Consider the following 27,237-nt stretch of genomic DNA (forward strand, 5'->3'; position numbering starts at 1 on the left):
AGTCCTGCTGGGACGCTGGCGGGCCCGGGTCGCCCCATCCGCCCCGCGGAGACCCCCCCCCCCCCAACTCCTTACCTGCGGAAGGGGACTGTACCCCCCCAGGGAGCCCTTCAGGCGGCAGCTCAGGTAGGCGCCAGTGAAGGCCACTAAGGCCCCGCTCTCCGGGGAGGGGTAGAGGTCGAAAACCGAGTCGGTGGGCGGCAGCTTCGGGCAGGAAGGCCGGTGGTGGGCCAACGTGGAGCGGACGAAGCTGTTGTAGAAGGGCCACACCCTGCAACCGGACCCACGGACCCACGGTTGCTGGACTCGGAGGCGCCCGTACCTCGCTCCCGCCCGTTGTCGACCCCCGGCCCACGTCCTTCCCCTGGCCCGGAATGCTCTCCGTCCACACCTCCGCCAAGCTAGCTCGCTTGGAGAAGCAGCGTGGCTCAGTGGAAAGAGCCTGGGCTTTGGAGTCGGAGGTCAGGGGTTCAAATCCCGGCTCTGCCAACTGTCAGCTGTGTGACTCTGGGCAAGTCACTTCACTTCTCTGTGCCTCAGTTACCTCATCTGTAAAATGAGGATTAAAACTGTGAGCCCCCCCCGGGACAACCTGATCACCTTGTAACCTCCCCAGCGCTTAGAACAGTGCTTTGCACATAGGAAGTGCTTAACAAATACCCTCTTCATCATCATCATCATCATATAGACTGTCTCTATATGTTGCCAACTTGTACTTCCCAAGCGCTTAGTACAGTGCTCTGCACACAGTAAGCACTCAATAAATACGATTGATTGATTGGTTGATCATTCCTTCCTTCAAAGCCCTATTGAGAGCTCATTTCCTCTGGGAGGCCTTCCCAGACTGAGCCCCCTTTTTCCTCTCCTCCTTCCCCTCCCCACAGCACCTGTATATATCTATTTGTACAGATTTATCACTCTATTTTACTTGTACATATTTACTATTCTATTTATTTTGTTAATGATGTGCATATAGCTTTAATTCTATTAGTTCTGACGATTTTGACCCGTGTCTACATGTTCTGTTTTGTTGTCTGTCTCTCCCTTCTAGACCGTGAGCCCGTTATTGGGTAGGGACCATCTCTATATGTTGCCGACTAGTACTTCCCAAGCGCTTAGTACAGTGCTCTGCACACAGTAAGCGCTCAATAAATACGATTGAATGAATGAATGGATGACATGACCCGGGGAACCCCCAGAAACCGATTCCCAAACCGGTAAGGGGAAACACCCGACGATGGGCAGCCAACAGCACTTCTGTTCTCCCCATATTCAAAGCCCGACTAAAATCATCTCTGCTTGGGGAGGCTCTCCCTGACCGACCTCCTCTCCCCACCCAATCCCCCCTTTCCCTTCTGCATCACCTCGGCACCCCTAAGCACTTTCATAATCCCCCCACTCCTAACCCCACAGCACTTGTGTACCTTAACCTCATACTCGGTGGCTTCCCCTGTTGTCTGTCTTCCCCCCTAGATTGTAAATTCGTCGAGGGCAGGGATTACCTCTATCGGCTCTTTAGTACTCTCTGAGGGCTTAGTACAGTGCTCTGCACGCAGGAAACGCCCCATCAATCCCCCGATTGATCGAACGAGGTTTCCCCGACTCCAATCCCCGGACACAGGGCTCGCTCCTTTGGGTTTCGAGTGGGTTTGGTTCTGGGCTCGGGAAAAGTTGCGTGGGCCAACGGAAAGAGCCCTGGACCGGGAGATAGGACGACCCGGGTTCTCATCCCCGCTCTGCCCCTTGCCTGCTGAGGGCAATACCCAACTTGTACTTCCCAAGCGCTTAGTCCAGTGCTCTGCACACAGTAAGTGCTCAATAAATACGATTGAATGAATGAATACCCCAATGGCCGTCTCTTAACCGGTTACTATACGCCAGACACTTCACTAAGCGCTGGGGATAGATATGAGACAATCCGGTGGGAGCCAGCTCTCCTGACTCCCTGTCCTGCGTTTCCCTCCGCCGGGCCTTGCTGCTTCTTCGCAGCTTTCTTCCGTTCTTTGGGCTCTGTAGCCAAGGGCTGCGGACTCTACATCAGGCCCGAGGTTTTGCCGGGCACGCCGAAGACCCGTCAGCCTCAGCCAAGGCCCACGGGCGGGACCGGTCCGACGGCTCCTCCCTCACCGCCCCTGGCGCCCCGGCGACCCCGGGCACCTGGAGGGCAGGTGGGCTCCGAACCCCCAGATGAACGCGAAGACGAAACTGCTGATGGCCAGGAGGCGGGCGCGATCTCGGCCGTGCGCCTCGGGGCTGCTCTGCACCGAGCTGTCCGTGTGGAGGCTCTCTGGCTGAGGTGACGAGGCCTGGGCCGAGTGGCAACCTGGGCCTGGACGGGGTGGGGCCCAGGGAGAGAGCAGAGAAGGGAGGGTGAGGAGTGGGCCCGCCCGCCCTCCGTAACAATAATAATAATGATGATGAGGGTATTTGTACCTGCCAACCACTGTTCTGAGCGCTAGGATGGATACGAGGTAATCGGGCTGTCCCACGTGGGGCTCACAGTCTTCATCCCCATTCTGCAGATGAGGGAACTGAGGCACAGAGGAGTGAAGTGACTTGCCCAAGGTCACACAGCAGACAGGGGGCCGAGCTGGGATTAGAACCCACGTCCTCCGACTCCCAAGGCCGGCTTCGTGCCACTAGGTCATGCTGCTTCTCATCCATCCTCTCGCCGCCCTCCTTTCGAGGGTCCCAGGTCGACCCAGCCGCCCCTGGGGTGCACCTCCTCCAGGAGGCCTTCCGAGGCTAAGCCCCACTTTTCCTCAGCTCCCCATCCCTTCTGCATCACCCTGACCTGCTCCCTCTGCTCCTCCCCGCTCTCCTTGCCCCACAGCGCTTCTCTCTATATGTAGCTATCTATAATTCTATTTATTTATATTGCCGCCTGTTTACTGGTACTGATGTCTGTCTCCCCCTGCTCTAGACTGTGAGCCCGCTGTGGGCAGGGACTGTCTCTCAAGCAGCGTGGCTCAGTGGAAAGAGCCCGGGCTTTGGACTCAGAGCTCAGGGGTTCAAGTCCCAGCACCGCCCAATTGTCAGCTGTGCAAGTCAAATCACTTCTCCGGGCCTCAGTTCCCTCATCCGGAAAATGAGCCTGCCGTGGGACAACCTGATCACCTTGTAACCTCCCCAGCGCTCAGAACAGTGCTTTGCACAGGGTAAGCGCGTAATAAGTGCCATCATTATTATTATTTGCTGTATTGTACTTTCCAAGCGCCTAGTATGGGTGCTCTGCACACAGTAAGCGCTCATTAAATACGACCGATTAATTGATTTCTCCCTCCGCTCCCCTGGCACCCGCCGACGGCGCCCTCCCCACCTACCCCCAACCCCGGACCCCCGGCCCGGGAGCCCACCTGCCCTCTGGCCCCCGAAGTCCTCCCTGCGGCGCAGATGGGGGTCGAGCAGGGCTCGCAAGATCCGGGCCAGGGTGCCAACCTCGGCCACGCCGGGGGCCGGCTGAGGCTGCGCGTGGGTCCGCAGCAGGCAGCCCCCGTGCTGGGCCGAGAAGCGCAGGGCGGCGGGCACCAGGGATTCGGCCAGGCCGGCCAGGGCGGCCAGGGCGGTCGGGGGCAGGTCGTACTCCTGGGGCAGCGCGGCCATCAGGGCCCCCAGCAGCGCCCGCCAGGTCTGCTGGCCCCCGCACCACACCAGGCCGCAGCCGGCCGCCACGGCGGGGGACACCTCGGCCGCCTCGGCCAGCTCCAGCAGGAGCCAGGTGTCCAGGGGGGGCCGGGAGCTGCTGGCCGCTGGGCAGGCTGAGCTGCGGGGGCCGGCCCAGGAGGGAGGCGATGGGGTCCAGCCAGCTGGAGTGGGCCGCCCCGTCGCACACCAGCCAGTGCTGGGTCCCGGCGGCCGGCCCCCGCGGGGCGGCCCCCGCCGCCCCGCGCAGATGCCGCGGGAAGACCCCGTCCCGCCAGCTGGGCCCGTCCCACCAGCCCAGGAACTCCGGCGGCGTCAGGCTGCCGGGGTACACGCAGCCCACCTCCACGGGCCGGAAGCGCCCGGGCCCCTCCCGGGCCGCCAGCCGGTTCTGGGCCTTGGCCAGGACGCGCCAGCACGTGGTCTTACCGCTGCCCGGGGGGGCCCAGTAGGATGACGCCCGAGGCCTGGTCCAACGCCCGGCTCAGTTGCTCCATGGCGACCAGGAGGTCGGGGTGGGGGTGCAGGCCGGCCTCGCCCAGCTCGGAGGCCAGGGCCTGCTGCAGCTGGGGCGGGGGTTCCGGGCTCGGGAGGCCGGGGAAGACGGCCCGGAGCAGCTCCCTCCGGGCCCGCAGACGTGGGCCGTCGGGCCCCGCGAAGAGCGGGGACCGGAGCAGGGCCCCGACCACCGCGGCGTCCCCGGCCGCCCCCGGGAGGCCGGGCTCGGCGGCAGGGACCCGGGGGGCCCGCACAACCGCCCCCAGCACCCGGAGCAGCAGGGGCAGGCGGCAGGGCGGTGGCGCGGCGCCCAGCTCCCGCTCCAGGGCCAGGAAAGCGGCCAGGCGGGCGGCCAGCGGCCGGGCCTCGCGCAGCCCGGCCCCCAGGAGCAGCGCCTCGGCCACCCGGCGCGGGTCCGGCGGGCCCAGGGCCAGCGGGCGCAGGACCAGGCGCAGGTTAGCCGGCACGGCGGGGCCCAGCCGCCGCAGGGTCAGGAAGCAGCCGTAGCCGGCCCGGACCTGCACCCGCCGATCGTCCAGCGAGCCGGCGCCCAGGACGAGGGGCTGGGCCGGGTCCCGGGGCAGGGCGGGCCCCTGGCGCAGGCCGGACAGGAGCCGCCGGATGGCCGTCAGGCGCTGGCCCAGCCCCGAGAGCAGCCCCGGGGCCAGGCGCCCGGCGTCCCGGAGCAGCAGCCAGGAGCCGGCCTGCAGGGCCCCGCTCAGGTAACGGCGCAGGCAGGTGGGCCCCATCTGCGCCGAACAGGGCAGGGTGACCAGGTGGCGGCCCAGGGCCCACGCCAGGGCCTCGACGGCCGTGCCCTTTCCCGTGCCCGGCGGGCCCAGAACCGCCCCCACCACCTCCTGCCGGAGGGCCAGCCAGAGCCCGAAGGCCTCCCGGTCCAGCAGGGTGGTGGCCAGGCCCCGGGCCCGCGGGCCCAGGTACTCGTAGCCGTAGTGCCACCGGGCGCCCAGGACCTCCACCCAGCAGTCGGCCGGGCCGGGCGGGGGCGTCCCCTGGGCCGGGCGCGCCTTGCGGGAGGCCGGGCCCACGTGGTACTTGGGCAGCCGGGCCCAGTCGAAGTCCCGCGGGCTATCGACCTGCCGGTCCTGCAGGACCCCCAGGGCGTCCCGGTGCCCCACGGCCATGGCCACCAGGGCCGCCAGCAGGCCGGCCAGCCGGGGGCCGAGGCCCGGCCGGCCGCCCGTGTGCTCGTGCTGGCTGCGGATGAAGTGGACCAGGGCCTCCAGCTTGCGCGCCTGCTTCTGGAGCAGCCGGCGCACGGCCCCGGGGCTGCCGGCCAGCAGGTGGTCCTCCGCCTCGGCCCACCAGGCCACCTCCTCGGCCACCAGCACGCACTGCCAGGGGAAGGCGGCCGCCAGCTGCAGCCAGTGCTGCGAGTGGAGGTGCAGGGGCACCTGGCCCGGCGGCGGCGGCTGCTCGAAGGCCCGGTCCAGGGGCTGCCGCAGGGCCGCGCGGGCCGCCACGCTCTCCTGCAGGCCGTGCACCAGGGCGGCCCGCAGCCACTGCTCCAGGCGGGCCAGCCACTGGGGCAGGTCCTGGGGCAGGGGCAGCGGGGCCCGAAGGGCCAGCTCCTCCCCGCAGGGGCCCCGCACCAGCCGGGCCTCCAGGCCCACCCCTTCCCCTTCCCCGCCCCTCTCCTCCGCCCCGGGCGGGCCGGCCTCGAAGGCCACGGCCAGGACCTGGGGGAAGCAGCGCCGGGCCCAGGCCTCGGCCTCGGCCGGCTCGGCCGGGGCCGCCATGAGGGCCACCAGCTCGTCGTCGCTCAGGAAGAACAGGCGGGGGAATCGGGCCCGGGCCCTCTCCAGGACGTCCTCCAGGGCCCCCACGATGCCCTCCAGCTTCTCCGCCCCGCTCACCAGCAGCAGGCGCAACTGCTCCCCCTGGTACCGCGGCTCCCGCCGGACGCCGGGCAGGATGCAGGACAGCACCAGGGGATCGGCCACCGAGATCTGCATCAGGGTCCGCAGCTGGTCGTCCACCGCCTGGAACTGCAGGCGCTGCAGCAGAGGGAGGAGAGGGACCCCAAGTTGGGGCCACCGGGGCGCGATCGGGTCGGGGCGGATGAGGCCCCTCGGAAGGGGGCCGGAGGTGACGGGAGGGGCCGGGCACCCCCGACTCACCAGCTCGGGACTGGGAAAGTCGATCTTCATCTCGTACAGGACCTTGTTCAGGAAAACCCACTTCTGCTGACACCGCACCCACACGTCCAGCAGGACCCCTGAGGGAGGGGACGGAGGGCTCAAACCGGCCCTGTCGTAGAAGCCGCCGGGGGAAGAGGGATCCGGTCCGCTCCCCTTGGCTCGTCAGGCCCCAAATCGGCCCCCTGAGGCCTTCTGGGCAGCTTACTTAGGGTCCGCCACCCGGGGTCCCTCCCACCCGCTCTCTCGAATCACCTAGCCGGCCTCCCCCCATAGACAAAGGGCGCGTGCGGTCGCTCCTTCCCGACTCACTGAGGCCCTGGAGCATGGCTGCCCACTTACGGGCCTGCTCCCTGCTCTCCCCCGCGTAAGGCGACAGTGTGATCTTCTGCAGCACCTGCAGGCCCTCCTGGATCAGCTCCTTCAGGTGGCCTTGGTCTGGGGGGGTTGAGCGGGCATTGAGCGGGCACGGGGGGGTTACTGGGCCAGGCCCCGGGAACCACAGGGGAGAGACTGGGCACGGGTGGCCGGGGCGGGGAAGGGGGATGATGGGAGCGAGGGGGAAAGTGGCTTCCCAGAGGGGCAGGGGAGGGGCACAGATGGGGATGGTAGTCGATGAGGTGGTAGGGAGGGCTGAGTTGGGGGGCAGAGGGCACAGAGGGCTGGCCCCGGGCGGCAGGACAGACCGGGAGCCCCGAGGGGGACGGACCCACATGGGGCAGGGCGTGGCTCACCAGCCAGGACGAAGGTGCCACTGTCCTTGGTGACCGTGTCCCACTGGGGCCCGTGGGTGCGGGGGGGCAGATGGCGCTTGGCGCGCTCCGTCTGGGGGGCCTCGTAGGGCACCCGCAGAATCAAGTTGACCAGGCGCAGCTTGTGTTCCTGCCAGGCCCGCTGCAGCCGGCGCAGCATCTCTTGGGCTTGGCTGCGCCCAGTCTCGCTCACCCAGATCTGTGGGGGTGCAGGCTCAGTGCCCGGGACGGTGCCCCCGGAGAGGCCGCTGGCCCCGGCTCTCTGCCCGGCTTCCGTTCCTCCTTCCCAATCAATCAACCCATGGTACTGAGTGCTTATTGTGTGCACAGCATTGCACTAAGCACTTGTAATGATAATAACTGTGGTGCTCGTTAAGCGCTAAGCAAATCGGGTTGGACCCAGTCCCCTGTCCGGGCATATGGGACTCACAGTCTTAGTCATTTACTAAGTGTCAGGCACTTTGCTAAGCGCCAGGATAGATGAATTAATCAGTGGTATTTACTGAGCATAGGTGCAGAACACTGTAATAATTAATAGTAATAATAATAATAATAGTATTTTTTAAGCACTTACAATGTGCAAAGCACTGTAATAATTAATAATAATAATAACAATAATGATGGTATTTGTTAAGCACTTACTATGTGCAAAGCACTGTTCTAAGCACTGGGGAGATACACGGTGATCAGGTTGTCCCACGTGGGGCTCACAGTCTTTATCCCCATTTTCCAGATGAGGGAACTGAGGCCCAGAGAAGTTAAGCGACTTGCCCAAAGTCACACGGCTGACAACTGGGGGAGCTGGGATTTGAACCCACAACCTCTGACTCCAAAGCCCGTGCTCTTTCCACTGAGCCACGCTGCTTCAGTGAGTACTTGGGAGAATGTGATACAACAGAGTCGGCAGATACGTTCCCTTCCTACCACGAGCTTCGGCTTCAACGGTCTCCATCCCACAAGGGGCTCACAGTCTTAACTCCCACTTGAAGGCCGAGGCAACTGTGGCCCAGAGAAGTGAAGGGACTCGCCGAGGGTCACACAGCAGACAAGTCTCCTAGCAGACGAGAAGCGGCGTGGCCTAGTGGATAGAGCCCAGGCCTGTGAGTCAGAAGGTCCCGGGTTCTAATCCCGGCTCCCCCACTCATCTACTGTGTGACCCTTGACAACTCCCTTCACTTTTCTGGGCCCCAGTCCCCTCATCTGTCAAGGTTGGGGGGGACCAAGTCTGTGAGCCCCACGTGGCATCGGGCCTGTGTCCAACCTGATTAGTTCGTATTGGAGAGGGAGCGTGGCTCAGTGGAAAGAGCCCGGGCTTTGGAGTCAGAGGTCATGGGTTCAAATCCCGGCTCCGCCAACTGTCAGCTGTGTGACTTGGGGCAAGTCACTTCACTTCTTTTTAGACTGTGAGCCCACTGTTGGGTAGGGACTGTCTCTATATGTTGCCAACTTGGACTTCCCAAGCGCTTAGTACAGTGCTCTGCACACAGTAAGCACTCAATAAATACAATTGATCGATTCTCTGGGCCTCAGTTCCCTCATCTGTAAAATGGGGATTAAGACTGTGAGCCCCCCGTGGGACAACCTGATCACCTTGTAACCTCCCCGGTGCTTAGGACCGTGCACGTAGTAAGCGCTTAACAAATGCCATCCTTATTATTATTAGCTAGTAAACGCTCAGCAAGAAGTACCATTAAAACTTGAGAGGGCACAATACAGCAGAGTCGGCAGACACCATCCCTGACCTCGAGGAGTTTACAGCATCCATTCCTGCCTCTCCCCCACTGTCTCCCCTCCCTGCAGCCCCCTGCCAGCCCCCTCGTAGTGCCCTTCCCCTCCTCACAGGCTTCTGTTCCCCACTCTGGTGGGATCCTACTCCATCCTTCTGAAAGGCCCGGGTCCCTGTCACATTATTATTAATAATAACATTGGTATTTATTAAGTATTACTATGTGCCAAGCACTGTTCTAAGCACCAGTGGAGCTACAAGGTTTTTGGGCTGTCCCAGGTGGGGCTCACAGTCTTAATCCCCATTTTCCAGATAAGGTAACTGAGGCACAGGGAAGTGAAGTGACCGGTCCAAAGTCACCCAGCTGGGATTAGAAACCCCGACGTCCGACTCCCAACCTGATCTCTTTCCACTGAGCCACCACCCCTACCCCGAATGGGGTCCATCCCAACAGGAAGGACCCTGACCCAAGCCCCTCTCTCGCTCAGCGCCCCTGGATCTCATCAGGCCCCACTGTTGCTCCCCCATGGGACTCCCAGCCTTGGGGACGGATGGGCCTGCGCCTTCCCCCTCAACCCCCCGTCCCGGGAGCATTCGCGGCCGTCCCTCCCCGTCCCCGCCCGCGTCACTCACTTCGTGAATGTGGTCGCGGCACTCCAGCAGTGGGTAAGACAGCAGCTGGCCCAGGGTCAGGAGCTCCAAACTACTGGGGGAGCTCAGTTCCATGGCTGGGAGGGACAGAAATCAATCAATCAATCGTATTTATTGAGCGCTTACTGTGTGCAGAGCACTGTACTAAGCGCTTGGGAAGTACAAGTTGGCAACATATAGAGATGGTCCCTACCCAACAGTGGGCTCACAGTCTAGAAGGGGGAGACAGATGGCAGGGGGTGGAAGAAGGAATAATAAGAATGATGGTATTTGTTCATTCATTCATTCATTCAATCATATTAACTGAGCACTTACTGTGTGTAGAGCACTGTACTAAGCACTTGGGAAGTACAAGTCAGAAACATATAGAGACGGTCCCTACCCAACAACGGGCTCACAGTCTAGAAGGAGGAGACAGTTAAGCACTTACTATGGGCCAAGCACTGTTCTAAGCACCGGGGTAGATACAAGGTAATCAGGTTGTCCCGCGTGGGGCTTACGGTCTTAATCCCCCTTTTCCAGATGGAGTAACTGAGGCCTAGAGAAGTGAAGTGACTTGCCCAAGGTCACGCGGCAGGCAGGGGGCGGAGAGGGATTAGAACCCCCGTCCTCTGACTCCCGAGCCCGTGTCAGCGCTTAGAACAGTGCTTGGCACATAGTAAGCGCTTAATAAATGCCATCATTATTATTATGATTAGGCCAGGCTGAAGAAGAGACAAGTGGGCGAGGGAGAAAAACGGGGAGGGGCCTGGAATAGGAAAAGGCACAGGGGAGGATGGAGTGGGAAGGGATGGAGGAATTGGGTCCTTGCCTGTCCTCTCTACTCCCCCCACCTCCACACAACCATGCCCAAACACACCTCGAAAGACAGCTTGCCACCCCGGTCCCTGCAGAGGGAGGGCCCGCAGTTCGGCCATCAGGGGCAGGATGTTATGCAGCCCCTCCACCAGTTTCCTGCAGGCGTGTAGCACCGGGCTGGGCATCCCCAGCTCCACCTCCAGATGCGAAGCCCCCGTGAGCCAGCCTTCCGTCTTCTCCAGGGCCTTGCTGACGTTGAACTGCGAGGGCGGGTGGGGAGAGGGTGTGCAGCCTGTCGCCCCACCCAAGGGACGCCCGTTCCCACCAGCCTCACCTACACCTAGCTCAGCCCCCGAGCCCGGCATGGAAACCTTCACGGTCCCCGGCCCCCTGGGCCTCCAATCTACTTCTGCCACCACCTTCGAGGGTGCAATAGCCGGGTGGGCCCGTGCCCGGGCACTGTGCACAGCTCTGCTGTTGGGTCCTGCACCTTCCCAAGGTTTGGGGAGGGACAGAGACCGACTTCCCATGCCTTCCTGCTCTGGCCATGGGTGGACTTTCTCCGTCTGCCCTTCCCACCCCTGTGCCGACACACCTTTTTCACCTCCCTCCTCTGCCCTCCAAGCTGTGATTTCGAGGGGGCTACAGGGATAGGATCTGAGCTGGAGGCCCTGCCCGCTACCTTGACAAAGGCCTGGCACTTCCATTCACTGATTTGCTCGGAGACCACGCGGAACAGGTGCCAGATGCGCAGCTGCAGCTGGATGGGCCGGGCCCCGCGAGGCGGCATCGGGCTGGGCTGCTTCTCCCCTGCAGGGACCCCCGGGGGCATTAACGCCAGGGAAATCCAGCTAAGCGGAGCGCGCTTTCAGAGCCCCAGCAGGCGAGGACAAGGTGAGGGATCACAGGGAATCAATCCATCGTATTTAAGAGTTGAGGTCAGAGAGAGGAGGGGGCTGCGATGCAGGCCGGGGATCGGAGGAGGATGGGAGGTTGGCATCCGGAGGCGGGCAGGGCCGGGGGATTTGCAAGGTACCTGGTGGGCAGTGGGAGAGTCACGGGGTTAGGTGGCCCGGCTGAGGGCTGGGGACTGAGACGGGGTATTGGTACGTACCGGTGAAGATGGTGTGGGCTTGGTGCAGCTCCATCAGCCGGTTAACTACGTTATGGAACTGGCGCTCCAGACCCACGAGCTCCCACTCGATGCTCCGAGGATCCCGCGTGGGGTCCATGAAGGGCCCGGTCGTGGCTTTGTGGATCAGGGCTTCCAGCTCCGCCAGGGTGGTGGCCCGCTGCTCCAGCAGCTTGAGCACAATGGACTGACGCCGGCTGAGGAGGAAATCTGAAGCCTGGTCCCGCTCAAACAGAAAGGCTTCCCACAGGTCCAGGAGCTGAGGGCATAGAATTGGCAGAGGGGCTGGGGGCGAAGCGGGGTCTCGAGGCGGGGCCAGACCAAGGGGGACCAGTTCTGGATTTCCAGCCCCACTGGGGAGAGAAGCAGCGTGGCTCAGTGGAAAGAGCCCGGGCTTGGGAGCCAGAGGTCATGGGTCCTAATCCCGGCTCCGCCACCTGTCAGCTGTGTGACTTTGGGCAAGTCACTTCACTTCTCTGGGCCTCAGTTCCCTCATCTGGAAAATGGGATTAAAACTGTGAGCCCCACGTGGGACAACCTGATCACCTTGCATCTCCCCCACCCAGCACTTAGAACAGTGCTTCGCACATGAGAAGCAGCGTGGCTCAGTGGAAAGAGCCCGGGCTTTGGAGTCAGAGGTCAGGGGTTCAAATCCCGGCTCTGCCGATTCTCAGCTGTGTGACTTTGGGCAAGTCACTTCACTTCTCTGTGCCTCAGTGACCTCATCTGTAAAATGGGGACTAAGACTGTGAGCCCCCAGTGGGACAACCTGATCACCTTGTAACCTCCCCAGTGCTTAGAACAGTGCTTTGCACATAGTAAGCGCCTCATAAATGCCATCATCATATTATTATTAACAAATGCCATCATTATTATTATTATTATTATTATTATTATTATTATTATTATTATCTACCCAGTTCTGCCCACTCTGTCCAGGCCTGCCTTCCTCACGCCCTGCCCCTGTCCTGTCCCACTTACCTCTCCACCACCCTTCCGCCTCATGACCCCCGCTCGCCATGGTCTCCATGTTCTCCCCCATCCCGTCCCCAATGCCCTCCCGCCCCATGCCCCTCGCTCACGGCAGTCTCCATGTTCTCCTCGTCTGGGCCGAACAGGTTGAAGTGGCCGCGGCAGAGTTCGTTGAGAGAGCGTACGTAGTCCACCCGCTCCTCCAGCTCGGCGCTCTGCATCTTGGCTTGCTCCAGCTGGGCGGGCAGAGGGGTCAATCAATCAATCAATCGTATTTATTGAGCGCTTACTGTGTGCAGAGCACTGTACTAAGCACTTGGGAAGTACAAGTTGGCAACATATAGAGACAGTGCCTACCCAACAGTGGGCTCACAGTCTAGAAGGGGGAGACAGAGAACAAAACCAAACATATTAACAAAATAAAATAAATAGAACAGATATGTACAAGTAAAATAAATAGAGTAATAAATATGTACAAACATATATACAGGAGTATAGAAGTGTTCTGCCCTTTCTTTAGTAGCTGTGTTCAAATCCAACTCATCCCAAACTTGCTTTGGGTAGTTGGGACTGTCTCTATATGCTGCCAGCTTGTACTTCCCAAGTGCTTAGCACAGTGCTCTGCACACAGTAAGCACTCAATAAATATGATTGATTGATTGACATTGATTGCTTCTCATGCTGCTTCAAGTGTAACTAGTGAAATATCTTATGGCATTTTAGGCCACCTCATTTGTGGGATACAAAATGCCCTCCGTAGAGAGTTAATAAAAAAATGCGCATTTGTGCAGACTCCAGGACCAGATTCTCCCCCTCACCCTGGGCGGAACAGAACTTCTCTCGACCAACTTTGGATTTAGGGAGTTGCCTCCCCCGGTCCGAGGAAGGATCATGCTTTTGGAGCGGGGTCAGTTAGAAAGGGAAGCAGAAGCAGCAGTTTCCCAGTCTCCAGGTTGTGCTCAGAGTTTTATCTGGAGGTGCATTGGGGAGGAGAAGGAATGCGAGAAGCCAACTGGGTTGGCATTCGTCAGCATTCGCCCCTATGCACCAGGCGAGGTACTTTCCCCTGGAGCTGGGGCGAAAGGCGCCTAGTCTACGTCTTCCTGCTTACTCTCTTTCACAGTCACTCAGGCCAGGGAGGAGAGAATGTGCTGTCAGACCCATCCAGCCCCTTCCCGCTCTTCCTCCCCTCCCCAGTCCGGGCCCACCCCGTTGCAGCCCATCTGCTGGGGAGACCAGCGGAGGCGTCAAAAGAAGACGGGGCAAGAGGGGGCCAGGCCCCAGCTGGGCCCGCTCTGGGCACTGCCCACCAGCATCCCCAGCTGCCCCTGGCCGGAGGGCCCTGGCCAAAGCATTCGGGCCAGAGGACTCCGCCAGGGTGGGGTGCTGAACGGCAGGGCAGAAGAGACAGGGTGGATAGGCCAGCAGAGAGAGGCTCTGTGCCTCAGTTACCTCATCTGTTAAATGGGGATGAAGACTGTGGGACAATCTGATCACCTTGTATCCCCCCAGCGCTTAGAACAGTGCTTTGCACATAGTAAGTGCTTAATAAATGCCATTATTATTATTATTATTAGAGGGGAGGGGCGGGGAGTCTGTGAAGCACCTGCAGAGTTCTCAGCACTGACCTCGGACCTGACTCCGGGTCCCCTCATCATCCCCTAGACTGTAAATCCAACTTGTACTTATGTTGCCAACTTGTACTTCCCAAGTGCTCTGCACACAGTAAGGGCTCAATAAATACAATTGAATGAGCGTGGCTCAGTGGAAAGAGCACGGACTTTGGAATCAGAGATCATGGGTTCCAATCCCAGCTCCACCAATTGTCAGCTGTGTGACTTTGGGCAAGTCACTTAACTTCTCTGTGCCTCAGTTACCTCATCTGTAAAATGGGGATTAAGACTGTGAGCCCCCCGTGGGACAACCTGATCATCTTGTATCCTCCCCAGTGCTTAGAACAGTGCTTTGCACATAGTAAGCACTTAATAAATACGATTGAATGAGCGTGGCTCAGTGGAAAGAGCACGGACTTTGGAATCAGAGATCATGGGTTCAAATTCCAGCTCCGCCAATTGTCAGCTGTGTGACTTTGGGCAAGTCACTTAACTTCTCTGTGCCTCAGTTACCTCATCTGCAAAATGGGGATTAAGACTGTGAGCCCCCCGTGGGACAACCTGATCATCTTGTATCCTCCCCAGTGCTTAGAACAGTGCTTTGCACATAGTAAGCACTTAATAAATGCCATTTAAAAAAAATGAGTGAATGGGGGGCAGGGAACGCAACTGGCAATTCCGTCAATCTATATGCTCCCAAGCGCTTAGGACAGTGCCCTGCACGCATAAGTGCTTGATAAATGTAACTGATCGATGGATTGATTTTCACCATCGACGCCAGCCTTTGCTGAGGACCCACTGTGGGCAAGCTCTGTCTTGAATGCCTAGCCTAGGCACAACACTGCACCAGATGCCTGACAGCAGCCACTAAGTATTACTGCATCAGCCTCCTCGCTGACCTCTCTGCCTCCTGCCTCTCCTCATTCCAGCCCATATTTCATTCTACTGCCTGGATCCTTTTTCTACAAAACCATTTAGCACATGTTTCGCCACTCCTCAAGAACCCCCAGAGGTTGCCCATCCACCTCTGCATCAAACAGAAACTCCTTACCGTCGGCTTTAAAGTGTTCAATCACCTTGCCCCCTCCTCCCTCACCTCCCTCCTTTCCTACTACAAAGCTGACCCACAAACTTCGCTCCTCCAATGCCAACCTACACACCGTACCTCCAGCTCATCTATTTCCCCACCTACTTCTATGCCCATGCCCTGCCTCTGGCCTGGATCGCCTTTCCTCTTCCTATCCTACAGACGATCGCTCTCCCCACCTCCGAAGCTTTATTTAAAGCATACCTTCTCCAAAAGGCTTTCCTCAACTAACCCCTTACTTCCTCTTCTCCCACTCCCTTCTGCAACACTTGGCACTTGAATTTGCACCATTTATTCGCCCTTCCCTCAGTTCCGCAGCACTTACCTCCATATCAGCAATTTACATATACTAATGTCCATCTCCCCTTTAGACAATAAGCTCGTGGTGGGCAGGGAACATGTCTGCCGACTCCGTCGTATTGTACTCTCCCAAGCACTTAGTACAGCGCTCTGCACACAAGTAGAAAGCACTCAGTACTTCCCCCTTTTAGACTGTGAGCCCACTGTTGAGTAGGGACTGTGTCTATATGTTGCCAACTTGCACTTCCCAAGCAGTTAGTACAGTGCTCTGCACACAGTAAGCGCTCAATAAATGATTGATTGATTGATTGAGTAAATATGACGAATTGACTGGTTGACTTATGGGCCACATTCAACATCTAGAGGCAATACAGAGTCACCAACAATGAAACCTTAGTCTGCTAGCATTGAAGCTTTTCTGAGTGTGACTAGCGTGGATAACGGATGACAGTAAAATATTTCCGAAAGTTGCCGCCTATGATCAGGAATTGGGTAACCGAAAGCAAGAGGGGGCAGAGGGAATATTTTCATTCATTCAATCGTATTTACTGAACACTTACTGTATGCAGAGCACTGTTCTAAACACTGGGAGAGCACAATTCAACAATAAAAGACACAGTCCCTGCCCACATTGAGCTTACAGTCTAGAGGGAGAATAGTAAGGATATAATAAAGCCAAGTCTCGCGACATCTGGCAGCCCAGCTAACAACCGGGAGACCAGCGCATAGAACAGTGCTTTGCACATAGTAAGCACTTAACAAATGCCATTATTATTATAACCACAACAGACACACACAGCAGGCATACGCCAAGGTGATGGGGCGCCGTGGGCCAGAAAGGAAAGGAGGGGCTCTTTTTAAGTGAAAACCGCAAGGGATTCTGAGACAAGGATCCAGAAGCAAAAACAGCCAGGCCCTGCATACACCAATCTTGGCAAAACAAGTAAGGAGAATCTTTGTGTGCACGTGGTGTGGTCAGCATGGTGAGTCCCACACACACTCAATTTATAGAAGAACTTCACTGTCAGTAGGGTCGCTTCCAAATACAAAGGAGATGGCATAATTTTGGTACATCTGCAAGCTCCATTTTGCCTCTTTCCCAATATTCCAACTTCCAAATCTACATCTCCGGCCTTTCTACTCTGCCATTTTTTTCCCTCATCACCAGACTTAATATGTCTAAAATGAACTCCTTGTCTTCTTTCTCGCTTCTCTCCCTAAGTTTCTCATTTCTCTTGATAGCCTTATTCTTCCTGTCCCTGTCTTTCCTTTCCTCCCTGCTCCCCAGCCACATCCAAACTGTCACCAAGATTTGCTGAATCTTTCTCTCTATATTTCACTCCACTGTCCATCCTCTCTACTCCCTCAGCCGCTGCCACAACATTTTTCCTTATGCATTTTGGTGAAGAAGTTGTTGTTAGGGAATGTTCTACGGACAGCACAAGCCCGTGTGGCTAGAGCACGGTGAGTTGTCATTGTGCACGGGGCGCTAGACACCTAGTCAGAGGACCTGAGTTCTAACCCCAGTTCAGCCACTTGCTTGCTGTGTGACCTTGGGCAAGTCACTTCACTTCTCTGGGCTTCAGTTTGCTCATCTGTAAAATGGGGGTTCAACACTTGTTCTCCCTCCCACTCAGGCTGGGAACCCCATGTAGGATAGGGACTGTGTCCGACCTGATTTTCATGTATCTATCCCAAGGCTTAGTGCACTGTTGGCCCACAGTAAGCACAGTCATTCATTCACTCAATCGTATTTATTGAGCGCTTACTTTGGGCAGAGCACAACAAATGCTACCATTACTGTTAGAAATATTTCAGCCTCAGTTTTCCTGAACATGGGGCTTTGCGAGAACACAGGCCTAGAGTTATAAGAGAACTGGCCCTCTTCCCCTCACACTTTGACTCTAACCACAACCTACTCGCTGGTCTTCCTATCTTGATGTCCCACTTTGGGCCCGTCCCTTAAATAGCGTCGTAGATAATCCTTCCAAACACCAGTCCATCGCATCACTTGCCTCCTCAAAAGTTTGCAAAAGCTCCCACTAGCCCTTGGCAATGGAGTCCACTCTGACGGGAGCCCAGTGGGTGGCCAAGCAGCCCAAAACTCTGAATCCACGGATTGGGGGGCAGAGGACAGGGGCCTGGGGCTAAGACCACCCCACCTGCCCGACAATGCAGGAGCCAAAATCCACCTCCAACGGTAGCACTGAATGACTCAACACTTCTGTCTCTCTGGACCTTGGCTCCCACCTCCTTCTACTCCACTAAATCTCGTCTCTCTCCTTCAAGAACTGCCTCTCTTCCAGTAACTGTCTAATCTCTGGTACATGTCACACCATCGCCAGCTGCTTCTTTAGGCTTCGTGCTCACAAATGTTAAGCTTGTGCTTGTTTTCTATTTTTACTGTCTCCCCCATCGGACTCGAGATTCCTTTTCGAGCCTGGGCTTGTGCTATGCCCACAACGTAAAATTCCGTCAACCGAGTCGATGACGGCGGTGATGATGATACTGCTCCCTGCCACTTCTTCAAACTCGCAGGTACCCCGAATGCCCCACTCTAAAAGAGGGCATACCCCTGCCCTCTTCACCCACTGGTCTCACTCACAAGGATCTCAGTGCCCAATTGATTATGGTTCCTCACCTCAGATTGCAGAGGCCAAACGCGCCGAGAGCAGGGAGAGAGAAGTAGCCATGATCGGTGACGGGGGCATGCAGGGTTGGGCTGGCTGGGGGGAGCGGGGCAGGCAGGGGAGACCCACCTTCTGGGAGCAGCGGGCGACGGTGAGAATGTCTGAGTCCACGCTCTGGAAGAGTTGTACCAGGACGGTCAGCTCCCCGATCAGCCGCTCGCTCCGCTCCGTGCTCTCTCGCACCAGCAGCCCCTGGATGGCCTGGGTGATGGTCACTAGCTGGGGCCCTGGACAGGGGAGAGTGCACAGACAGCTGAGAGAGAGAGAGGAAGGGGCGTAGAGGAGAAAAAGGCAGTGGCCTGGGGGGCCGTGCAGACTAGCAGGCTGGCGTGTGGGGGAAGTAATCAATAATAATCATTTTTTATGCACTTACTCTGTGCCAAAAATTGTTTCATTTTTTTAACGATATTCGTTAAGCACTTACTATGTGCCAGGCACTGCCCTAAACGATGGCATAGTTACGAGATAATCTGGTTGGAAACAGTAATTTTATTTTAATGGTATTTGGTTTTTTTGTATAATGTCATTCATTAAGCGCTTACTACGTGAAAAGCACTGTTCTAAGCACTGGGGAGGTTACAAGGTGATCAGGTTGTCCCACAGAGGCTTATAGTCTTCATCCCCATTTTACAGATGAGGTTACTGAGGCACAGAGCAGTTGAGTTCAAATCCCAGCTCCATCAATTGTCAGCTGTGTGACTTCGGGTAAGTCACTTCACTTCTCTGTGCCTCAGTGACCTCATCTGTAAAATGGGGATTAAGACTGTGAGCCCCCTGGGGGACAATCTGATCACCTTGTAACCTCCCCAGTGCTTAGAACAGTGCTTTGCACATAGTAAGAGCTTTATAAATGCCATCATTATTATTATTATTATTATTATTATTATTATTATTGAGTGACTTGCCCAAAGTCACACAGCTGACAATTGGTGGAGCCAGAATTTGAACTCATGACCTCTGACTCCAAAGCCCGGGCTCTTTCCACTGAGCCACACTGCTTTGTTAAGTCCTTACTATGTACTATGAGCTCTCCTCCCTCCTCTCAAGTGCTACTCCGGCCACCTGTGCTTCTGACTCCATTCCCTCTCATCTCATGAAATCTCTCACTCCATCCCTTCTCCCTCCTTAACTTCCACCTTCAACCACTCACTCTCCACTGGTTCCTTCCCCTCTGCTTTCAAACATGCCCACGTCTCTCCCATCCTAAAAAAACCCTCTCTTGACCCCACCTCACCTTCTAGTTATCGCCCCATCTCCCTCCTACCATTCCTTTCCAAACTCCTTGAACAAGTTGTCTACACACGCTGCCTCGAATTCCTCAACACCAACTCTCTCCTCGACCCCCTCCAGTCTGGCTTCCGTCCCCTACATTCCACGGAAACTGCCCTCTCAAAGGTCACCAATGACCTCCTGCTTGCCAAATCCAACGGCTCATACTCTGTCCTAATCCTCCTCGACTTCTCAGCTGCTTTCGACACTGTGGACCACCCCCTTCTCCTCAACACGCTATCCGACCTTGGCTTCACAGACTCCGTCCTCTCCTGGTTCTCCTCATCTCTCTGGTCGTTCATTCTCAGTCTCTTTTGCAGGCTCCTCTTCCCCCTCCCATCCCCTTACTGTGGGGGTTCCCCAAGGTTCAGTGCTTGGTCCCCTTCTGTTCTCAATCTACACTCACTCCCTTGGTGACCTCATTTGCTCCCACGGCTTCAACTATCACCTCTAGGCTGATGACACCCAGATCTCCATCTCTGCCCCTGCTCTCTCCCCCTCTCTCCAGGCTCGCATCTCCTCCGGCCTTCAGGACATTTCCATCTGGATGTCTGCCTGCCACCTAAAACTCAACATGTCCAAGACTGAACTCCTTGTCTTCCCTCCCAAACCCTGCCCTCTCCCTGACTTTCCCATCTCTGTTGACGGCACTACCATCCTTCCTGTCTCACAAGCCCGCAACCTTGGTGTCATCCTCGACTCCGCTCTCTCCTTCACCCCTCACATCCAAGCCATCACCAAATCCTGCCAGTCTCAGCTCCGCAACATTGCCAAGCTCCACCCTTTCCTCTCCATCCAAACAGCTACCCTGCTCGTTCAAGCTCTCATCCTATCCCGTCTGGACTACTGTATCAGCCTTCTCTCTGAGCTCCCATCCTCGTGTCTCTCCCCACTTCAATCCATGCTTCATGTTGCTGCCTGGATTGTCTTTGTCCAGAAACACTCTGGGCATGTTACTCCCCTCCTCAAAAATCTCCAGTGGCTATCAGTCAATCTGTGCATCAGGCAGAAACTCTTCACCCTAGGCTATAAGGCTGTCCATCACCTTGCCCCCTCCTACCTCACCTCCCTTCTCTCCTTCTCCAGCCCAGCCCGCACCCTCCGCTCCTCTGCCGCTAATCTCCTCACCGTGCCTCATTCTCGCCTGTCCCGCCATCGACACCCGGCCCACGTCATCCCCCTGGCCTGGAATGCCCTCTCTCCCCACAGCCGCCAAGCTAGCTCTCTTCCTCCCTTGAAGACCCTACTGAGAGCTCACCTCCTCCAGGAGGCCTTCCCAGACTGAGCCCCTTCCTTCCTCTCCCCCTCGTCCCCCTCTCCATCCCCCTATCTTACCTCCTTCCCTTCCCCACAGCACCTGTATATATGTATATGTTTGTACATATTTATTACTCTATTTATTTATTTATTTATTTATTTTACTTGTACTTATCTATTCTATTTATTTTATTTTGTTAGTATGTTTGGTTTTGTTCTCTGTCTTCCCCTTTTAGACTGTGAGCCCACTGTTGGGTAGGGACTGTCTCTATATGTTGCCAACTTGTACTTCCCAAGCGCTTAGTACAGTGCTCTGCACACAGTAAGCGCTCAATAAATATGATTGATTGATTGATTGATTGATTGCCAGGCACTGTTCGAAGCACTGGGGTAGCTACAAAATAATCAGGTTGGGCGCAGTCCATGTCCCACATGGGGCTCACAGTCTTAATCCCCATTTTACAGATGAGGTAGCTGAGGCCCAGAGAAGAGAAATAACTTGCCCAAGATCACAGCTGACAAGTGGTAGAGCCAGGATTAAAACCCAGCTCCTTCTGATTCTCGGTACGGTGCCATGCTGCTGTCCCACATGGGGCTCCCAGGAGGGGGGAGCAGGTATTTCATCCTGATTTTACAGTTGAGGAAACTGAGTCCCAGAGAAATGAAATGACTTGCCTAAAGTCACACAGCGGGTGAGTGGCCTAGCTGAAAATCATCATCAATCGTATTTATTGAGCGCTTACCGTGTGCAGAGCACTGTACTAAGCGCTTGGGAAGTACCAGTTGGCAACATATAGAGACAGTCCCTACCCAGCAGTGGGCTCACACCTCAGGTCCTCTATAGTCCCTTAGGCCTGTGCTCTTTCCACCAGAGCACACTGCTTCCTATCGATAGGGGCTCAGGGGGCACAAAATTAGGGGAGTGGGTTGGGGGGAAGTGTTGGAGGGGCCGGAGAGGAGGGCTCCAGCAGAGCGCGGTGGGGGGCGTCCAGGGGGGCATCTCTCACCCATCTCATCTCGCACGCAGAGGCAATCGAGCCGCAGCAGGCGGCCCTGGGTCAGCAGCACGGGCGGCATCTGGACCACTCGGTCGTGCCAGGCGCTCAGCTGCTGGAGGAGGTGCAGGTACCGCTTGGCCGGCCAGCCCTGCATGTCCTCCAGGTGCTTGGCGCTCCAGCTCTGCACGAAGCTGTGGATCTCTGTCAGCCACTGGTAGTCCTCGTAGAACGCGTGCACCTCCTGCAGCGTGCTCTGGGAAGGGGGAGCAGGGCAGCACAGCCGTAACGGGGGCCGTGCACCGAGCTAAGCGCTTGGGAGAGTACATCACAAAATAAGGACAAGCCTCCCGTCCACAAGGAGCTTCACGTCCAGTGGAAGAGGCCGCTGAGCTCCAGCTTCCCGCCGCAGTATGAGCGGTGGGGCCTCCTGCTTAGAACCACTTCCCTCCACCAAAGGGGAATCTACCGACCCAGGGATAATAATAATAATCGTGGCATTTATTAAACGCCGAGAGTACATCACAAAATAAGAACAAGCTTCCCATCCACAAGGAGCTTCCCGTCCAGTGGAAGAGGCCGCTAAGCTCCAGCTTCCCCCCGCAGTACGAGCTGTGGGGCCTCCTGCTTAGAACCACTTCCCTCCACCAAAGGGGAATCTACCGACCCAGGGATAATAATAATGGCATTTATTAAACGCCGAGAGTACTTCACAAAATAAGAACAAGCTTCCCATCCACAAGGAGCTTCCCGTCCAGTGGAAGAGGCCGCTAAGCTCCAGCTTCCCCCCGCAGTATGAGCTGTGGGGCCTCCTGCTTAGAACCACTTCCCTCCACCAAAGGGGAATCTACCGACCCAGGGATAATAATAATAATAATGGCATTTCTTAAGTGCTTACTATGTGCAAAGCACTGTTCTAAGCGCCGGGGAGGTTACAAGGTGACCAGGTTGTCCCACGGGGGGCTCACAGTCTTCATCCCCACTTTACAGATGAGGTCACTGAGGCCCAGAGAAGTGAAGTGACTTGCCCAAAGTCACACAGTTGACAATTGGTGGAGCCGGGATTTGAACCCAAGACCTCTGACTCCAAAGCCCGGGCTCTTTCCACCGAGAGGTAGAACAAACCACTGCAATCCCAGAACTGGGGAGCCGGGGAGCTGGGGATCAGGGGGCCTGGGTCAGGAGTGGAGTGAAGCAGGCTAGGAGGGGAAAGGTGGAAGAAGAAGAGCGAGAAGGAGAAGGGAAAGGGGCCAGTGGAGAGTGCAGGAAGGCTCTCCTCCTCTCCCCCCTCTTTTTTTTCCCCCAGCCTCACCTGGAACAGGGCCTTCTGGGTGGCCAGGGCGCTCTGGATGCCAGGGTTGGTGTCCAGACCGTGCTGCAGCTGGGCCCGGGCTGGGGGAGCATACTGGCCGCGGAGCCTTTGTCCACACAGCTCCAGGCCCTGGCCAGACTTGTCCGCCGACTTCTTAATCAGGTCCAACTCGGGACCGCAGAAGAGGCGCACGGCCTCGCTGGGCTGGGCTCTGGCTACGGGCGCCACAGGGTCAAGCTCCAGCCCCTCCTCTTCCTTCTCCCCATCATTCTCCAGGCCTAGGAGGGTCAGGGAGCTGGTTGCAGTTTTTGGAGATCCATCCCCAAGCCCACAGCCCTGGGACAGCCAAGCACGGGAACCTCGCTGGGAAGTGAGGATTTTCCCTCCTCTAATTGGCCGGCCAACTCCCTGGCCCCAGGTCGGCCCCCCAACACATGGATTCCATGAGAGCCGCTTGACTCCACTCACGGGCCGCTCCCCCCAAACCCATGACATTCACACTTCCCTCCCACAGGAAGCCGATCTGCTATGCCCTGAAGCCTTCAGAAAGGGTGAGGGTGGGGGTTAGAGTGAACGAGGGGCTTTTTCCCCCAATCCTCACCCTCCCTCGGGACCCTTTCCTCTCACAATCATTTCCGCCATCCAAATCTGCCTCCCCCAGCCCCTCTTCCTCAGCAACGGTGTCCTGCCCTTCCTCCCCACCGCCTCAGGGCCCCACTTTCCTACCAAGAGAAGTTGGAGGCTCAGAGGTAGCCTGGGCGGTGGCGGGCTCGTGGACTTTGGGGCCAAAGCCAGGACTGGTCCCCTGATCATCAGTTTGCATCACCTGGGGACCCCGGCAAAGGGGACAAGAGTTATGAGTACGGAGCTGGGAGCAGGGGGCTTGAGACAGGGGTGGGAAAGTTGTCAGGAGAGTCAGGGGAATGAGCTGGAATCAGTTCAGCCTGAAGGGAGAACAGATATAATATTTAATAATAGTAACTGTGGTATTTGTTAAGCACTTACTACGTGCCAGGCACTGTACTAAGTGCTGGGGTGGATCCAAGCAAATCGGGTTGGATCCAGTCCCTTGTCCCACGTGGGGCGCACAATCTCAATCCCCGTTTTACAGATGAGGGAACTGAGGCGCAGAGAAGTGAAGCGGCTTGCCCAAGGTCACGCAGCAGACAAGTGCTGAAGCAGCGTGGCTTAGTGGAAAGAGCCCGGGCTTGGGAGTCAGAGGTCATGGGTTCTAATCCCGACTGCGCCACTTTCATTCATTCAATCGTATTTATTGAGTGCTTACTGTGTGCAGAGCACTGTATTAAGTGCTTGGGAAGTACATGTTGGCAACATATAGAGACAGTCCCTACCCAACAACAGGCTCACAGCTGTGTGACTTTGGGCAAGTCACTTCTCTGGGCCTCAATGACCTCATCTGGAAAATGGGGATTCATTCATTCATTCAATCGTATTTATTGAGCACTGGACTAAGCGCTTGGGAAGTACAAGTTGGCAACATCTAGAGACGGTCCCTACCCAACAGCGGGCTCACAGTCTAGAAGGGGGAGACAGAAAACAGAACAAAACATGTTAACAAAATAAAATAAATAGAATAGTAAATATGTACAAGTAAAATAAATAGAGTAATAAATCTGTACAAACATATTTACATATATACAGGTGCTGTGGGGAGGGGAAGGAGGTAAGGCGGGGGGATGGGGAAGGGGAGGAGGGAAGGTGGGGGGATGAGGAGGGGGATGAAGACTGTGAGCCCCACGTGGGACAACCTGCTTACCTTGTAGCTACCTCAGCGCTTAGAACGGTGCTTGGCACATAGTAAGCGCTTAACAAATACCAACAGTATTATTATTAAGTGGTGGATCTGGGAATGGAACCCATGACCTTCTGACTCACGCTCTCTCCATTACGCCCTGCTTCATCTCTATGAAAGAAGGTGGGAACTGACAGTAATAATAATAATAATAATGATGGCATTTATTAAGCACTTACTATGTGCAAAGCACTGTACTAAGCGCTGGGGAATTTACAAGGTGATCAGGTTGTCCCACGGGGGGCTCACAGTCTTAATCCCCATTTTACAGAGGAGGTAACAGGCCCAGAGAAGTGAAGTGACTTGCTAAGCCTTGAAACAGTTGGATAGGAGCTGCTGTTTGATGAGGAGGGAATCGGAGAGCCATTCGAGGTTTCCAACCAGTCGGTCCCTCGATCGATGGCATTTATAGAGCGCTTACTGGGTACTACTACTAATAATAATGATGGTATTTGTTAAGCACTTACTCTGTGCCAAGCACTGTTCTAAGCACTGGGGGGATACAAGGTGATCAGGTTGTCCCACGGGGGGCTCACAACCTTAATCTCCATTTTACAGATGAGGGAGCTGAGGCACAGAGAAGTTAAGTGACTTGCCCGGTCACACAGCCGATAAGTGGTGGAGCCGGGATTAGAACCCATGACCTCTGACTCCCAAGCCCGGGCTCTTTCCACTGAGCCATGCTGCTTCTCTAAGTAGGGACGTACTTCTAAGTACTAAGTAGGGAAGCGGCGTGGCTTAGTGGAAAGAGAATGGGCTTGGGAGTCAGAATAATAATAATAATAATAATAATGATGGCATTTGTTAAGCACTTACTATGTGCAAAGCACTGTTCTAAGCACTGGGGGGATATAAAGTGATCAGATTGTCCCGCGTGGGGCTCAGTCATCATCCCCATTTTATAGATGAGGCAACTGAGGCTCCAAGAAGTTAAGTGACTTGCCCAAGGTCACACAGCAGACATGTGGCAGAGTCAGGATTCAAACACATGACCTCTGACTCCAAAGCCCGTGCTCTTTCCACGGAGCCACGCTGCTTCTCTAATCCCGGCTCTGCCACTTGTCTGCTGCGTGACCTTGGGCAAGCCACTGAACTTCTCTGTGCCTCAGTGACCTCATCTGTAAAACGGGGATTAAGTCTGTGAGCCCCACGGGGGGAAAATTGACAACCGTATCTACCCCGGCGCTTAGAACAGTGCTTGGCACATAGTAAGCGCTTAACAAATAGCATAATTATTATTATTACTATTACAATAGAGCAGATTAGGTAGATGTAATCCCTGTCAGCCAGGACCAGCAGGACATTAAGCTGTCCAGTGAGGAGCGGGTCTTTTTGTGCGTTAGCTCGTGAGGATCCAGAGATGAGGCGGCCGTGCCCAAAACCATGAGCCAACAGTGAAACGAGGGGCAGCCTTGGTCCTGAGACCGTGGGAGGGGCCCGCGGGAAGGTTTTCAGTCAGATGCACACCCACTAATAATAATTAACAGTGGTGTTTTTTTAGCGCTTACCATGGGCCAAGCACCGCACGCACTAAGCGCTGGGATAGACAGGATAATCCCGCTCTAGACCATAAGGTCATTTTGGTCTGGGCACATGTCTGCCAATTCTGTGGTATTGCACTCTCCCAAACACTTAGAACACAGTAAATGCTCAATAAATACCATTGGTTGATGGATTGATAGGTGAATGTCACCCTCAATGGTGGCGCTTTTGATTGCGAAGAGCAACAATATTTAAGGAGCAGCCAAGTGCCACCTCTGGATTGACTACTTAGGGAAATACTCCCAACAGCAGAGCGAAGGAGGGAGTGGAGGCGGGGAGACTAGAGGGGAAGCCGAGGCAGCGGTCATCTTCTAATGGCAAGAGGCTGGTGAGAGCCCTATGTTGAGTTTTCGGCCACGCGGGCTGAAATCCTGGCCCAATCTGGCCTGAGCGGAGGCCCAGTGAGGCCTGGCCTCACTTCCAGATAAGGATGAAGTTGTGTGTGGGGTCTCTCAGGGCCCAGCTGCTGAAGCAATGGGACGGGGCCCAACTGGGTCAGGACCCTGCAGCGGGGCAGCCCACCCCCTCCCCCGCCACTGGGGCTAGAGCTCCCACTGTCCACACAATCCATCAGTGATATGTACTGGGTATTTACTGAGGGCCGAGCACTGTCTGTTCTGAATGCCCTCCCTCTGCCCATCCGCCAAGCTAGCTCTCTTCCTCCCTTCAAGGCCCTACTGAGAGCTCACCTCCTCCAGGAGGCCTTCCCACACTGAGCCCCTTCCTTCCTCTCCTCCTCGTCCCCCTCTCCATCCCCCCCATCTTACCTCCTTCCCTTCCCCACAGCGCCTGTATATATGTATATATGTTTGTACATATTTATTACTCTATTTATTTATTTATTTTACTTGTACATATCTATTCTATTTATTTTATTTTGTTAGTATGTTTGGTTTTGTTCTCTGTCTCCCCCTTTTAGACTGTGAGCCCACTGTTGGGTAGGGACTGTCACTATATGTTGCCAATTTGTACTTCCCAAGCGCTTAGTACAGTGCTCTGCACACAGTAAGCGCTCAATAAATACGATTG

At 56.3% G+C, this 27,237-nt stretch overlaps 1 protein-coding gene across 1 annotated transcript in view; it reads right to left on the reverse strand.

Annotated features, from left to right (window-relative positions):
* Positions 1-27,237, reverse strand: part of DNHD1 (dynein heavy chain domain 1) — an 82,039-nt gene that overhangs the window by 27,411 nt on the left and 27,391 nt on the right. The window contains 17 exon segments of the mRNA XM_038763126.1: positions 76-271; positions 2,158-2,329; positions 3,357-3,720; positions 3,722-4,084; positions 4,086-6,158; positions 6,282-6,379; positions 6,612-6,737; positions 7,034-7,250; positions 9,411-9,505; positions 10,288-10,486; positions 10,909-11,036; positions 11,341-11,617; positions 12,441-12,566; positions 18,090-18,247; positions 21,554-21,797; positions 22,854-23,131; positions 23,580-23,679. Of these exon segments, the coding sequence (XP_038619054.1) occupies positions 76-271; positions 2,158-2,329; positions 3,357-3,720; positions 3,722-4,084; positions 4,086-6,158; positions 6,282-6,379; positions 6,612-6,737; positions 7,034-7,250; positions 9,411-9,505; positions 10,288-10,486; positions 10,909-11,036; positions 11,341-11,617; positions 12,441-12,566; positions 18,090-18,247; positions 21,554-21,797; positions 22,854-23,131; positions 23,580-23,679 (5,214 nt within the window).

This window comes from Tachyglossus aculeatus, chromosome 2 (genome assembly GCF_015852505.1).
Source record: "Tachyglossus aculeatus isolate mTacAcu1 chromosome 2, mTacAcu1.pri, whole genome shotgun sequence".
Taxonomy (NCBI): Eukaryota; Metazoa; Chordata; class Mammalia; order Monotremata; family Tachyglossidae; genus Tachyglossus; species Tachyglossus aculeatus.